The sequence below is a fragment of the Neofelis nebulosa genome, chromosome 4 (assembly GCF_028018385.1).
Source record: "Neofelis nebulosa isolate mNeoNeb1 chromosome 4, mNeoNeb1.pri, whole genome shotgun sequence".
Classification (NCBI taxonomy): domain Eukaryota; kingdom Metazoa; phylum Chordata; class Mammalia; order Carnivora; family Felidae; genus Neofelis; species Neofelis nebulosa.
This window is the reverse complement of record NC_080785.1, coordinates 48,074,086-48,089,075: the sequence shown is the minus strand read 5'-3', so window position 1 is coordinate 48,089,075 and position 14,990 is coordinate 48,074,086. Positions and strand designations below refer to the sequence as shown.

The 14,990-nt window shown below is 48.1% G+C and overlaps 1 protein-coding gene across 1 annotated transcript in view; it reads left to right on the top strand.

Annotated features, from left to right (window-relative positions):
- Window positions 1-14,896, top strand: part of MTURN (maturin, neural progenitor differentiation regulator homolog) — a 29,624-nt gene extending 14,728 nt beyond the window's left edge. The window contains exon 3 of the mRNA XM_058724712.1: window positions 9,537-14,896. Within this exon, the coding sequence (XP_058580695.1) occupies window positions 9,537-9,647 (111 nt within the window). The 3' untranslated portion in view covers window positions 9,648-14,896. The remainder of the gene's footprint in view (window positions 1-9,536) is intronic.
- The last annotated feature ends 94 nt before the right edge of the window (window positions 14,897-14,990 follow it).

Here is a 14,990-nt window from a genome sequence, read left to right as displayed (position 1 = left end):
CAAGTTCGGTGAGTCCAGGACTGTTCCAGACCACAAGGAAGGACTGCGGACTTCAGTGGGAAAGTTCCACCCTCTCCTCCTCCACTCAAGAGTGTGGTTCCTCCCACTGCTGCTATATATCTGTCAGCTTTACGTAAGGGACCTTTGCGTTTAGAAGTAAGACACAGGAAAAGGCCTCGTTGCTCATGGAAGTACTGGTCGAAGTAACACGTACCCAGAGGCCACAGGGTCGTCAAGTAGGTAAACTTCCACGTCATCCCCCTGAAAACAGGTGGTAATCTGATCAACTCCTGCGGCTGCTTTCTGTTTGTAGTCGGGAAAACCACGGGGGAGTCTTTCCGCCTTCATCTTAGAACAGCCTCATCCGTGGCTTTGAGTCGTTTCCCCTTGGCCAACCTATCACCAGCCCCTGCCCTGTGTCGTCTCTCCGGAAAGACGAGCACCAAAAGATGAGCAGCCTTCTGCCGCCCTTTGGGGCTTTACTTGAGCACAGTCCGTTTGACTGTCCGTGGACACCCCTGAACGCACGGTCCAAAGGAGCGGGGTCATCTGGTCCTTCCTCAGCCGTCCTGCCCAAAAGGCTAAACGTGCCACTTGGCACCCGGTACCTTCCTGCCTAACAACTTTGTAGACTCTGCTTGTCCCCGTCCCCCTCTCTTTTTTGCCTCCCCCGCCCCCCACACTGAAGGAGGCAATATCGGGCGCCTGGGTGGCGCAGTCGGTTAAGCGTCCGACTTCAGCCAGGTCACGATCTCGCGGTCCGTGAGTTCGAGCCCCGCGTCAGGCTCTGGGCTGATGGCTCAGAGCCTGGAGCCTGTTTCCGATTCTGCGGCTCCCTCTCTCTCTGCCCCTCCCCCGTTCATGCTCTGTCTCTCTCTGTCCCAAAAATAAATAAAAAACGTTGAAGGAGGCAATATCATAATGAAAGTTTCCCTCACCCCCACAGCGAAGAAACCTGTTGTCGATAGCCAAACTATGGAGAGAGCCCAAATGTCCGTCGACTAATGAATGGATAAAGAAGATGTGGTTTATATGTATGCACACACACACACACACACACACACATTGGACTATTACTCAGCCATCAACGAGAATGAAGTCTCACCATTTGCAGCCACGTGGATGGAACTGGAATGTTTTTATGCTAAGTGAAAAAGAGAAAGACAAATACTGTAAGATTTCACTCATATGTGGAATTTAAGAAACAGATGGACTTACAGGAAGGGGGAAGAAAAAGAAGAGAGGGAAACAAACCACAAGAGACTTTTTTTTCAATGTTTTATTTTTGAGAGAGAGAGAGAGAGAGAGAGAGAAACAGAGCACGAGCAGGGGAGGGGCAGAGAGAGAGGGAGACACAGAATCCAAAGCAGGCTCCAGGCTCTGAGCGGTCAGCACAGAGCCCGACGCGGGGCTTGAACTCACGGACCGCGAGATCGAGACCTGAGCCGAAGTTGGACGCTCAACCGACTGAGCCACCCGGGCGCCCCTAAACCACAAGAGACTCTTAATGATAGAGAACAAATGGGTTGATGGAGGGAGGTGGGTGGGAGATGGGCTAGATGGGTGGTGGGTGCTAGAGGGCACTTGTGACGAGCTCTGGGTGTTGTATGTGATGAATCGCTGAATTCTACTCCTGAAACCAATATTGCACTGTATGCTACTAACTAGAATTTAAATTTTAAAACAGCGAGAGAAGGGGTGCCTGGCTGGCTTGGTCGGTTCGGTGTCCGACTTCAGCTCAAGTCATGATCTTATAGTTTGTGAGTTCGATTCCCACATCGGGCTTTGCGCTGACAATAGGGAGCCTGCTTGGGGTTCGCTGTCCCTCCCCTACTTGCACTGTCTCTCTCAGAGTGAATAAATAAACTTAAAATGGGGGGGGGGGGAGAAAAAAACCTGTTGTCGGACTTGAAAAGCAAAAAAGTGTTTCCCTCTATCTCACTCGTCCTCTCTTTTCCCACATTTCTTCACCACATTTTCAACAAAGCGTATTGATTGTTTGCTGTTTGCCAAAGCACTGCTTTCGAGAGCAAGGGGCAGGACATGGTGCCCGGTTCCTGCCCTCAAGGAGCTTTCTGATGGGAGAGGCAGCCACGAAAACGTGCAGAGAAATCCATGTTACAAGGCAGAACATTTATTTTGGTCCGGACACCCTCCCAGATACCGTATAGAATGAGCAGAGGAGTTCCATTCCCTGCTGTCCTTACATCGCTTTGCTGTTCTCTGGGGAAGTATTTCCTGAGAGGACATTAGTTAGGCTGTTTGTGGTCTCTTTACCCAGTTATGTGGACTCGGGATACTACATGTTGAGGAACCCAGGCTTTGTGGGCAGGCTGCCTGTATTCACATCCCAGCTCTGGCACTTCGTGGCTGTGTGACATTAGCCAAGTTACTTGACCTCTCAGTGTCTCCATTTGTAAAATTAGGAAACAACTGACGATAGCTACCTTAGGCATCTGTAAAGATTAAATGATGCAATTCTCACTGGGAACTTGGTCCGACACATCACGCGTGATAAGCACGGAATAAATGCTGGCGGTGATACGGCCCGGCTGAGCACACGAGGCGAAATACTGTTGAGAAGTGAGTAGGACTCCGTGAGACCTTCTGTGGGACTCTTAGATTTTGGGTGGAGAGAGAAAACAGGTGCTAAGTGATTTCAACACATTGCTTAACAGAAGCATCCAGCTAAGGTAAGGGATTTTTTTAAGAGGTGCTGTTGGGGTGTTCTAGTCAGAAGTTTACCCACATAAACATAATGAGTTTACCACAAAAAAACATAACGAGCGACGATGTTGTATGTTTTTTTTCAAACGTGTATTGTCTGTAGTGTGTGAGGAGGGCTGCGAATTCCAGGTATGAGTGGGCTCACTGAGGAATCAAGTGCCAGGCGGTGACTTCCTTGGAAGTTGAGACCTGAAGACGTGGCGGGATCCAGATGGGCTCGGAGCGAGGGAGAGCTGGCCGAGAAGGAGGGCCCATTGTGGCCTCTCGGCTCAGAGTCTCAGAGATGCCCCGTGGGTCGGGGAAGGTGGCTCGGCTCAGCCCTGCCTTGGCTCCCTGTCTGGCTCCCATGCCGTCATGGCCTCCAGCAGGTCACTGGACCTCAGTGTCCCCCTCTTTAAAATGGGCGTCGTACATGTTTTGAGGTCTTGTGGATCCATGGGGAGCTTCAAAATCAGGCTAAGAGCACAGAGGACCATCAAAGCCCTTCTACACTGTTGAGGTCCGTCTCAGTTTCTGGTTCGTTGGGTAGATCCAGGACTGGATGCAAGGGCAGCGTCCCTCTCAGAGGGACACGCGTTTGGCTCTACTCCAGGGGCCTCCTAGCTTGGACCCCGTGTTTTTTCCCTTCCTGGCTGAACGACAAATCCAAATGGTACGTATGTGCAGATGACCGTGCCGAGCGGGCCGTCATTGCCGTCTGGGGAGCAGGCGGGTTTATCCCTGTCGTGCAACCCGTCACGGCTTCGGAGACACCCATCAATAGCCTTGATAAATGTGAATTGGAGAATCGTCGGAGTGTTACATGTTTCTTGTTTAAGTGGCCCTCGGTTGACGGTTGCTGGTCATCACCTGATTGAGCTAGATAATAAAATAGCGGTTATAGATCCAAATAACGGTGATTGCGCCATTTATTCTTTTCCTCGGTGTTTTCGTAGCTTTTATTTAGTGCCAGCCGACAGGCTTCCCCTGGTTAAAAAACAGTTCACAAGAGAAGAGCTTATGGTTTCCAATTTAGCTGCAAAATCAAACCTTATCTTTGCCCTTTCAATTTCGCTCAAAGCTTTATTTTATTTTATTTTATCCTGGACCGTTACTCCTCCTTCTCTTCTAGCACTGTGGACATTAGGGTCATGAGGCATCTGTTGTTATGACAACTTTGTGTGCTGTTTGGCTGATGTTGCTTTGATAGTCCTACCTACCTGGAGTTACAGCCTGTGGTTCCCCATGTTTTCTTGCTGTCTTTGACCCTGGTCCCCCGCTCTGGGGTTACTGTTCTGACTCCATGTTTTTTTCTTTCAAGAAGCAGACGCTTCTAGCAGAAAAATCCCCCTCGTTCTAGCTTGCTGGCCCAAGAAAGATTAATATTTTCAGTTTGCCACTAATAGCTGAGGAGCCGGGAATTAAACCCCACGGGAAGACCTTTCGTGACCCAGAAAAAGTCCAATCCTTGCTTCTACTCCTATAGTCTGGTTAAGAGCCAGGGAGAAGAGAAAGAATCCACCCCCCCAGTAGGTCGGAAAGTCCGGTAAGAGAAGACTATGCACTCCTGTAGGTTTTACTAAAAGACATTGAATGTTGATAATTTACGTTTATCATAGCTTTTGTTTTTTGCTCAGGTATGAGCTTTCAAACCCGTGTATTTTTTTAGGAAATATGATGGCCCCTGAAAGTGAGAAAGTACCTACCAGTCTCTTGCCCATTTGGGTCTTCTGTCCACCTTGTCACCTGCCCCTTTTTTTCTCCTAGTATCAAGAACACAGACTGACCAGGATCTCGTTGTAGGTTTCTTGGTACCAGTGGCATCGTTGATTATTGAGATAAATAGTGACAAATTCCCTAAAGCTTTAGAGTAATGCTTAATGCTCAGAGTGTGGTTTTCGGACCGGTCGTATCCCTATCACCTGGGAGCTTGTTAGAAATACAGAATCCCAGGTTTCACCTGAGACCAGCTGAGTCAGAATCTACATTCTAAGGGCATCTCTGGGTGAATCGTATACACAGTAAAGTGCTTCAAGGCGTCCTCTGGAAGGAGCTCACAGGGACCTCTGAAGCCACAAGACACTCACTGAAAGCTGCCTCGCTAATTGGCTGTGCTCTCCAAGGCATAGACATCCTTCTCCGTTTCTTCCGTAAAGACACTGTAGGCCACTGTGCTAAGTGAGGGCCACCTTTGGAGACAGCAGATGCTAAGTGCCAACTAAATGTGTCCTCAACTAATTTACGTAACTTTCTATAAGACCTGGAGTTAGTCCTACAGATAATTGATCCTCTTCTGGGTCTAAAGAACTTGAATTCTTAAGGGTTGGCATTTCTACCTTTCAAGTACAACCCTGTGGGTGGGTGGGCCCCAGAGTTTTGTTTTGTTTTTTTTTTTTTAATTTTTTTTAATGTTCATTTGTTTTTGAGACGGAGAGTGAGTGGGGGAGGGGCCGAGAGTGAGGGAGACCCAGAATCCGAAGCAGGCTCCCGGCTCTGAGCCGCCAGCACAGAGCCCGACGTGGGGCTCGAACCCACCAACCGTGAGATCATGACCTGAGCCGAAGTCAGATGCTTCACCGACTGAGCCACCCAGGCGCCCCTGGGCCCCAGAGGTTTTTATGTAAGATCATATGTTGCCCAAAGAAAGCTTTGTGCACAGCAAAACTCTAGAAATGCCAACACCACTGTCCAGAGTGAGCATAAAGATTTTTTTTCCCAGTCAGTTGAAAAAATTCCGGTCAACAGACTTAATGATTATAACTATCAGAAGTAGTTGAAACATACCAGATAGGATTTCTGGGTCTGTCTCCTTTTCTTTAGTAGAACAAGCAGATACAGTATAAGCAAGGAGCCCAGGATTCTTACCAGTCTGTCTGTATTCCTGTCTCTGACATGTCTTCCTGACTGTTAAAAATTTGGATCCAGAAGTTAAATGTAGATGTACCTGCCGTAGATAGGAGTAGAGGCAGAGGTGGGAATGCTAGATTATTGCATGTCTGTATGGTATTCTTTGCAGTCCCAGGCAAATTATAGTTCTGGTGCTTTTTCTCCTCTGCTCTGTGTGTTTCCCAATTGTACATACTCATAAGTGTAGACGTTACCATTGCCCATTGAATGTTTTAAAAGGTGTATTACTCAGTAGAAAACATTGAGGCCTCCAGCTGAAGGAACAGCATCGCCAGCTGGAAGGGAACCTCCTGGGTAGCTGGTGGTCAGGTTGTAGTCTGCAGTCTGATGGTGTGGGTTTGAATTCTGGCTCTGACACTAACTGGGTAACTCCGTGCGTGCGAGTGACTCAACCTCTCTAGGTCTTATGTGTAATAGGGTGATAATCATGGGGCCTGGGGCTATTCCGAGGAACCAATGGAATTAATATATGTAAAGCTGCTTAACTCCCATGCCTAGAAGATAGTAACATGACCAGTATTGACTATTATTATTATTACATCTGAAGTGTGATCAAATTGGTGGGTTGGATGGAAGGCTGTGACTGTAAGTCTGAGAATCAGACGAAGAGGCTAACAGAATTGAGTTTCTTCCTTCCTTCTCTTTACACTTCTTAGAGTACTGATTACCAGTGAGGTGACCCAGAAGGGAGCACAGCCGAGGGGCAAGGGAGGAGCGGGGGCTGGAGGCCGTCCAGATGCAGCCGGCACTCCCCCTTGAATAACTGAACTGCTGTGCTTTATTATTATTATTTTTTTTATATAATTTTTTTTAACGTTTATTTATTTTTGAGATAGAGAGAGACAGAGCATGAACGGGGGAGGGGCAGAGAGAGAGGGAGACACAGAATCGGAAGCAGGCTCCAGGCTCTGAGCCATCAGCCCAGAGCCCGACACGGGGCTCGAACTCATGGACCGCGAGATCGTGACCTGAGCTGAAGTAGGACGCTTAACCGACTGAGCCACCCAGGCGCCCCTATTATTATTTTTTTAAAGTGCGTTTGTGTGTGTGTTTGTTTAGAGAAAGCACATGCGTGCTGCGTGCGTGTGAGCAGGGGAGGGGGAGAGAGAAAGAGGGAGACAGAGACTCCCAAGCAGGCTCCGCGCTGTCAGCGCAGAGCCCCACGCGGGGCTCCGTCTCACGAACCATGAGATCGTGACCTGAGCCGAAATCAAGGGTCACATGCTTAGCCGACTGAGCCACCCAGGCCACCTGCACTGCTGTGCCTCACAACGAGAAGCCACTGAATAATTCACACGGGGCTCTATGGTTTGCTGACTGTGGCCACACTCACTTTCCCGTTTAGTCTCCAGAGTTTCTCTGGACGCAGAGCAGGTGTCACGGTTCCCACTTTCCAGAGAAGGACGCTGAGGCTCAACCAAGGTAGGGGCGTGGCAGAGGTCCCCAGCTAGAGCCGTACCTTCTGGATGCCAGGTCCAGTGCCTTTTTCACACAGCCTCTTGTGAATCTGCAGACGCTGCACTAAAGTTGCCTGGGAAGTCGGGAAGTAAGTTCCGCTTCCCAGAACAGAACTGCTTCTGTTCTTTCTCCCTCCTCTCAGGGCAGGGGGTGAGCAGTTCTAGATGTAGCATGCACGTATTTCCCACGGAAGGGAAGGGCCTCACGTGTGGCTGATGCTCTAGACCTAAAACTATGTCCTTTGGATTCATGTAAAGGTAAGATAGGGAGCTAGGAAGAGGAGAGAGGGGAAGAGTTGTGGTAATGGTTTCATGGCTCGCTGGGACCTCTTCTACAAACCACCCTAAGCTGAGGAGAAGAAGGGTGTTGAGGGCTACCTATGGTTTGGGTTCGTGTGAATTACCTACGCGTGTCGTGAGAAAGAATAATGGTGGGCACGTGTCTTCAGGACAAGATGGCAAACGTGTGGATGCATACCTCCACCACACCCTCTTTACCCATGGCCGCCATTGCTAATGGACCACCGTCTTTCCCACTGAGCCCCTTGGGATCCTCAACCCAGGGCTCCAGGCAGCCACTACCAGTCAGATTCTTTAAGTGAGAGAGAACTCCTTGGCCACTCCTCTTTTAAGGGGGTATCCCTTCGGGGCAGTGAGGAGTCACATTTATTGCCGAATTAACGCATCTGCAGTTGGCATTTTGGTGATGCTGGGGTTCTCCGTAGGGGCAACAATACTTCTGTTTTACCACTCATTTGATGCTTTCACGTTTTGCCGTGTCACCAAGCATCTCTTCAAATAAAAATTGAACATCAAAATACTCGTCATCTGTGTCCATTGTGGCCATCTTTCCTCTCTCTTTAGGGGAAAAGATGATCCTTTGCTCACTCTCCTAAGATGTGAGAGGGAGACAGCAGTGGGAGAAAGGGGCTTCTTGCTTCCCCCAGGCGTAGGCGAGATCGCTCCACACTGTCCAGACTAGCGGGGATGCACTCCTCCTGCCTCACCCCTCCAAGCCAACAGTGGCTCTTTGAGACATCGGCAGCACTCTGGGCTCTGAGGGGAAAGCGTGTGGCTGCAGCTGGCCATGCCTGCCTCACCAGGCCACATGTATAACATGACCCAGGGCCTGGCAGATGATCTGGTCCTGAGTGTGTTCGTAGGGCTCTGTGAGACCGGCAAGGGTTGCAGCTGGAGAACTTCAGGGTAAAGGCATCCTTTTGGTTGGGATTCTGCTTTGTCCTTGACTCATTTAAGCATTTGGGGGAGAGGCTGGGAAGACAGGGGAAGGAAGCATGGGTTGCAGGGCACTGGGGGGGTCATGCAAAGTGAACAGAATGATCTAACTTATTCGAGTGGCTTAAGGCAGTTAGTTTGGCTCATAGGGCCATTCAGTGAAGTTGCCTGAAAGTGATCAGCCAAGAGGGCCACCACGTGAGAAAGTCAGGGCAGTCACATGCAGTGACCGTAAGTCTCACTGAGAAGCTGTGGGATTGGAAACACCGTGATCACGGTCGGGGCCCAGGAAGACCCAAGGCCGTGGCTTCCTGCCGGCACCAGAGTTTTTCGTTCATACTGATCAGACCCAGCAAATGGCACTCAAGCTTCTAACCGAAGACCAGTCGGTGCTTTAAGAAAACGTTTACTGTGTATTTATTGTGAATTTCCCTGATGATAATTACAGAGCCTCTGGAAAATACAAAAAGATAAAAAGGAAATAAAAACGTACCCATTACCTCATTGTCTAAAAACAACACTTCTGAAATGTGGATGTATTTTGTCAAAGTCTTTTTTTCTAGGCATTTGTGTATAAATTTGAAGAAAATCTGTATTGCACTGAAAATGCAATTTTTATCATGTCTTTTTACATTTAGGAGCATATTCTTGTATCATTAAGTTACCCAGAATACTCTTTTAAGTGGGTATATGAGATCCCATCTTGCAGATCCACTGTGATTTGTTAAATATTTTGTTAAATAGATTTTGTTATTTTGTTACATCTTTTAGTGGTTTTCACGTTTTTCTGTGTGTTACAAATGCTGGCAGCACATGTTTTTAGGCTGGAAAATAGAGGGGGATAGATTTTGGTCGTCTTGATAGAACAGTCAGCACTGTCCATTGTACTTCTGCTGACATCTGACATCCCAGATGTGTGTGTGTGTGTGCATAGACACTCTATTATTGTACATGGGGGTGTGGTGCCATGCTTTGATACTTAAAAGTAGAGAAATCTCCAGGCTCCCCAAGAAAACTTAGCCTTTTGGGCACCAGCCCATTAAAGCTTTGACATTTCCACCCAATACGGTTATAAAAATAATCGTGGGCACAGTTCACACCAGTGGGGAATCCATCGGTGCTGTGCTAAGTCCTGTCAGGTGCTGTTGAATTGGGATCAGACGTCTTTGATTACCTTCCTGCCCGCGGGCCACTTGGTACTCACGGCTGGTTCTCTTCTCTCTCCTGTAGTTACTGGGGCTTCCGGATGCAGACGATGATGCGTTTGAAGAGTACAGTGCAGACGTGGAAGAGGAGGAGCCAGAGGCGGACCACCCCCAAATGGGGGTCAGTCAGCAGTAAACTTCCGAGGGCTCCCACCGAGGAGAGTAAACCCCCGGTACCTGAGGTGGGGTTGCGTGCTCCTGGGTTAGCATTTTGCGTTAGCACTTCGAAACAGGACGTCTGGCTCCCAGCATCCAAATTCAAACCAAGTACCTTTTTATTGACCACAAAATTTCTGGAATGAGCTTTGCTCAGAAGTGACCTGAAGTTTACTTCCGTTTCCGTGGGTTTCTATGGAGTTGTCTCGGTAGCCTTTGCCATTTTGAAGTTAGAGTCCATTTTGTGGCTGACCGTTCTCTCCTGAGTTTGTGTTGAAGAACTCACTTTCACTGACTCGAACGTAGAGAACTCGGAATGTATTAAGGATTATGTTTTGAGTCCTCACAGGTGACATTATTGAGGGGAAAAGCATGGCAGAGAAGAAATGCAGTCTGCACTTTTTACGTACTTTTTAAGTGTCCATGAGTGAAGGAATTTGCTTATAAGGCATGAGTTTTAATACCTAGTCATTAAACTGCACAAGTGAAAATACAAGGGTAGAAAAGGATAATCACTTAGCTTTGGATGAAGAGGGTAAGAGAGGCAAAGAAGCCTTTGCTTAAGTGTTCCGCCATCACTAAGTTACCTGGATAGATTGCAGCTGGTTCATGGTTAGGTGCAAACATGACTTGCATGTTCAATTATTTCAAAACATGCTAATTCCAAAGCCACTTTTAAAATCTAATAGCGGAAAATATAGATGGGGTGACATAAATTATTGATTTCTTTAAAATGTTTATAAACCGTCCCACATATGAAATGAAACATTTACGTTCTCTCTTTATAACCAGATGGCAACTTGTTAAATCATGAAAACATTCAGAATCCAAGTGCCACTTAAACTTTGAAGCCATAGATAGATTTAACGGGGAAATAAACCAGGATAAATTTTTTTTTTTTTAATGTGATGGAATCCTTCTTTACTTTCTTAATTTGTCTTTTATTCTTTAAAAAAGATAGTCAAGAAAAGGATCCCACTGTATAATTTATTAAAAAAAAAACAAATGTCATCAGGTGCTTCGAGGAACCTAACTGCCGTGACTTTTTAAAGCGATAGGAACATGAGAATCTTTCAGTCGTGGGTTAGCTTGGTTCAAAGGGGGGAAGTTCTAATGATCAAACTACTAAGACAACTCACAGAAACGACTACTTAATAATTGGAAACACTGCTGTCAGTATTCAGCCAACAAATACGTTTCCAAGGGAAATCCTTTGGAACGCTAAGGTGGAGTTATTTAAAGTAATTCATTTTCTTGGACCTCTCTGCATCTCTCGTGCCGATAACTTAGGACGCAGAATGCCTCTTCCACAACCCTTAACTAAACGTAGCATCTGGGGTGGGAATTTTAACATGCACACACATGCCTGCGAGGTGGTCATAGTTTGGGATTAACAATAAAAGCAGCAGCAGCGGAGAGCACAGAGCTTATGGGAGTCTTGTGTATCTTCCAGGCATGTCAGCGTCAACCTGCTTAGCTAACATTTTCTGTTTAATTGATTGGTGCCGTGACGAGCACGGCTGCTTGTGGCAGAACCGCGTGCTGCGGTTTTAAGTCATCGGGTAAAACAATGCGGTGGTTTCCATCCGTGCTTCGGTACCCGCGTGTTTTTCCTTGCTTGGAAAAACCATATCGAAGGTTAGCTTCCAGGGGAATGATGTCCCTCCGAGTCGCCTGTTCACACGACACACCTTGGTGTTTCATCCAGCGGGGTGAGCGTATCCCGTGCTTTGCTCCCCGTGTTCCGACCGGCCCCGTACCCGAGCGCAGGTGATTGTGTTCTGTAGATGCCACTCAAGTTTGGTGGCCTCTGTGTTGACACCGTGTTGACTCCACGGGCTGAAAGAGTAAGAATGACTTCTGCCACTGAAATGAAGAAGCTTGACGAGGGACGCTGGAATTTTACACGGAGAGGCTCAAAATCTGAGTTTCCATATGTTCGAACGTGGACGTTAATAGAAAAATGTATTTTATGAGAAAGCGGTTAGGCTTTGACCAAATGCGCTCTGGTATTATTATGTTAATGTCTCTGTTTATAAAAACCCGCCCCGAGGTCAGCTCAGCCGGTCACTGGGCTGAGGAGAAATCTCGTCTTTGTTCTGCCCCCAGGGTTGAGGATGCCATTGCTGTATGTTACTTATTTCCAAGGCCAGACCACTGACGGCATCAACACATCGGACTGTTTCCTCTCCAACTTCCTTTCCTCTGATTGTGCACACCCGCGCCCGGGCACACGCTCACGCCCACCTGGCTGTGCGTTGTGTGTGCGGGTCGCGTGCGGCGTCAGAGCTCGCCTGGTGCAGAGCTCCACCCGGATGGGTCAGCGAGGCAGGCCGCCTGCGGTGGTTGTCACGGAAGAGGTTCCACAGTTAGACACATTCCTGACTTTCCCGAACATAGAACACTTACGAAGAGGCAGTGTGGTGCAGCGGAAGGAGCGCTGGCCCAGGAGTTAGGACAGAGACCTGGGTTCTAATCCTGGCTCTGCCGGTGACCGTGTGACCTTGGGCAAATCACCTAACTTGCCTGAAACAAGGGGTGTTTTCCCTTCCTGCTTCCACCACGGTCGCCCCATAACTGCCTTATGACGTGTGTGTGTGTGTGGAGAGCAACCGTCAAGGAAAGCTTTAGGGAAATGAGAAAGAAATACATTTTGAATCACGCCAAGATGCTAACCTGAGGATCCTGGCCACAGGACCACCTTGGAGTATGTTTCTGTTGGTCTGTGAGTGTTGAAACCCCCTCAAGCGTGATCCCGAGGGGCTGATGACTTCCTGTCCCTTAGACAAGAGGGTAAAATAAGGCTTCTGAAGATCTAGAAACACACTTGTCCCAGATAGGCAGGCTTCGTCATTGGAAGGCATAGCTTTTCCTTGTGCCCTGATAGACGGTGGCTTCGGAAGTGGAATAAGTTCCCTGAAGAGTAGCTGGAAGAGAGTGGAAGAGGAATACTTTTGCTTTTTTGCCGTGTCATCCAGTAGAAAGAAAAGCGCCAGAGGGAATGTGTGTGAGTGCGTGTAGATGTGCGAATGGTGGTGGCACACGTGTGGGGGGGTGGCGATCGGTGGCTTGTTGGTCATTGTGGGCCAGCTGTGAAGTCAGGCCTCTGGCGACATGAAAAAACCTTGATCCTGGGTTTGAGAGACATTTTCCGTATGGCAACTGGTCCCTGTCTCTGCCTGATGGTCCTACTGAGCGCACTTCGGGGAACCGGAGAATGAGTTAGGGAGCCAGGGAGGGAGGTGGGACCCCACGCGATGCCTGCCAGCACCCCGGATTCAAGTACACGGAGACGTCCCCTCAAGTCTCCCAGGCTCATAGCAGCACGTAGGACTTTTTTTTTTTTTTTTATGTGACTAGAACATGAAAAGTCTTTGATTTAGGAATTCTCCTTGTGTCCTGGTTGCCAGAACTAGGTTTCGTGTCCTTCAGTGAAAAATCTCTCTCCTCTCGTAGCTACTGTCATTTTTCACCTACAAACGGAAACCTTTCCTCCAGCACAACTACATCTCTAACTGTTGTGTCTGTCTCCTAAGAGCACAAAGTGGATGGACCTAGGGGGGCTGTGCTTGCAGAGCATCGTCGGAATTCATATTTTAGAAATCTACCTTGCACGTGAAAATTCACAGGTTGGGAAACCGGTATGAACACATCTGATTTCCCACGGTTCGAGAGGCACATGGGAACAGGCGGGACTTAATCTGGGGCAGGAGGAGATGAGAGAGGGAGAATGGGAGAGTTAGGGAGTCCGATTCTTAAAAGAAAAGAAAAAGCCCGAAGGCAGTTATCGCGTAAGGTATAGGAAAACTGTCTTCATGGCATTCACGCTAGGAGCCCGCTTTCCTCAAAGGGATGGCCTGAATGTTGAGAGGCGAGGCCTGTGTCGGGGGGTGGCTTTGTGGCTTTACAGACGCCCCCCCCAGCCAAGGAGACCGCGGGCGCGTCCTGCAAATACGGTGGAGTTTTCCTCAATAAGCCAGCCGTCAGCCAGAGAAGCCTGTCTTCCCAAAGTGCCAACAGATCTGAGGGCTCTCATCACCTGGCAGGCGGAACGTGAACCAGACTGGATCTTGCCCTCAGTGTGGAGGCGGCCAGGGGCTGGAGGGCAGAGCCCGCCCACTGACTCCAAGGTGCTTGAGGGTGGTAGAAAGAGCACAATGAAATCTCAAGGGGCTCACAGATCCCTCTTCCCTATAATGAGTGTTAACCCCAAAGAGGTGCCCCTGCCTATTGCTTCAGATGACCAGAGAAGCCTGAGAGTTTTTTGTTTTGTTTTGTGTTTTTAATTAAAAGCTCATCCTCTTCCACAAAGACCCAATTAGTTATCTTGGTTTTGTGACACCAGGTATGACACGAAAGGCTGAAGTTGCTTAGATTCTATACAGCATATCTAAAACTTGCCAGAATGCCGGGAGCCTCTGGTGTCCATGGCAACGTCGTGTCCATGGCAAAATATCTATAGCTCGTGTTCCCCGGACAAATTGTTAAATAATATGTTGTCGTCGATATTTTTATTTAAACGCGTATTATAAAAATAGAGGGCCCGTGAGCGTCACATGTTAGAAGCCTCGTGTAAAGCGCTGTATGGCCGAATGGGCACAAGCCGTTGAGAGCGTGCGCCGGGCCACATGAACATAAACATTTAATTTACTGAGAACTGGATTCAAATTCTTCGGTACTGCAGAGAAGGCGGATAGTCTGTTCTTTGTAAAACTGCCTTTCCCTGGTTTTTTCTTTTGTTTCGTTTTTGTTGCTGAAGAGTCATTCTTTAAGTACCTGTTGATAGCCAGATGGATAAAGACACAGAGCAGTACCGTGCACCCCTGTCGGCTTTTTAGAGGAGAAGGCAAATTGTCCACCCTGGGGAAAATCCGACGCTATCTGTGGGCCAGTCTTAACTGGTGTCTGAGAGCAGGGTTGAGTCATCTACTTGAGAAGCAAAATCAAGGAACAGTTTTGGGTTTCTTTTTCCTTACGCAGAAAGGTTTCATGCAAGGTGTGTATGCTTTCTTTGCCTTTATATTTCCTTTCCGCGGAATCTCTTGTACATTACAAAACTGTGAAATGGGTTGCCAAAAAATTGTTGCCCTTTGTTTTAGATGCCTCCGGCAGTGTAAATCCTAAACCGATCCCTGTCTGCATCTGCACCTGCCTCTCTCCCCTGCGAGAGAGGATCTCATCCACCCATGTAATTACCATACGCTTGCTATTAAAGAGCCTTCCAAACTATGGTGGTGTTTGCCTCTTTTTTACTCCCTCCACAATGTTTGGTCTGAGAGGACACCTCATGTGACACAAACAAAGGGACAAAGAATGAGGACCG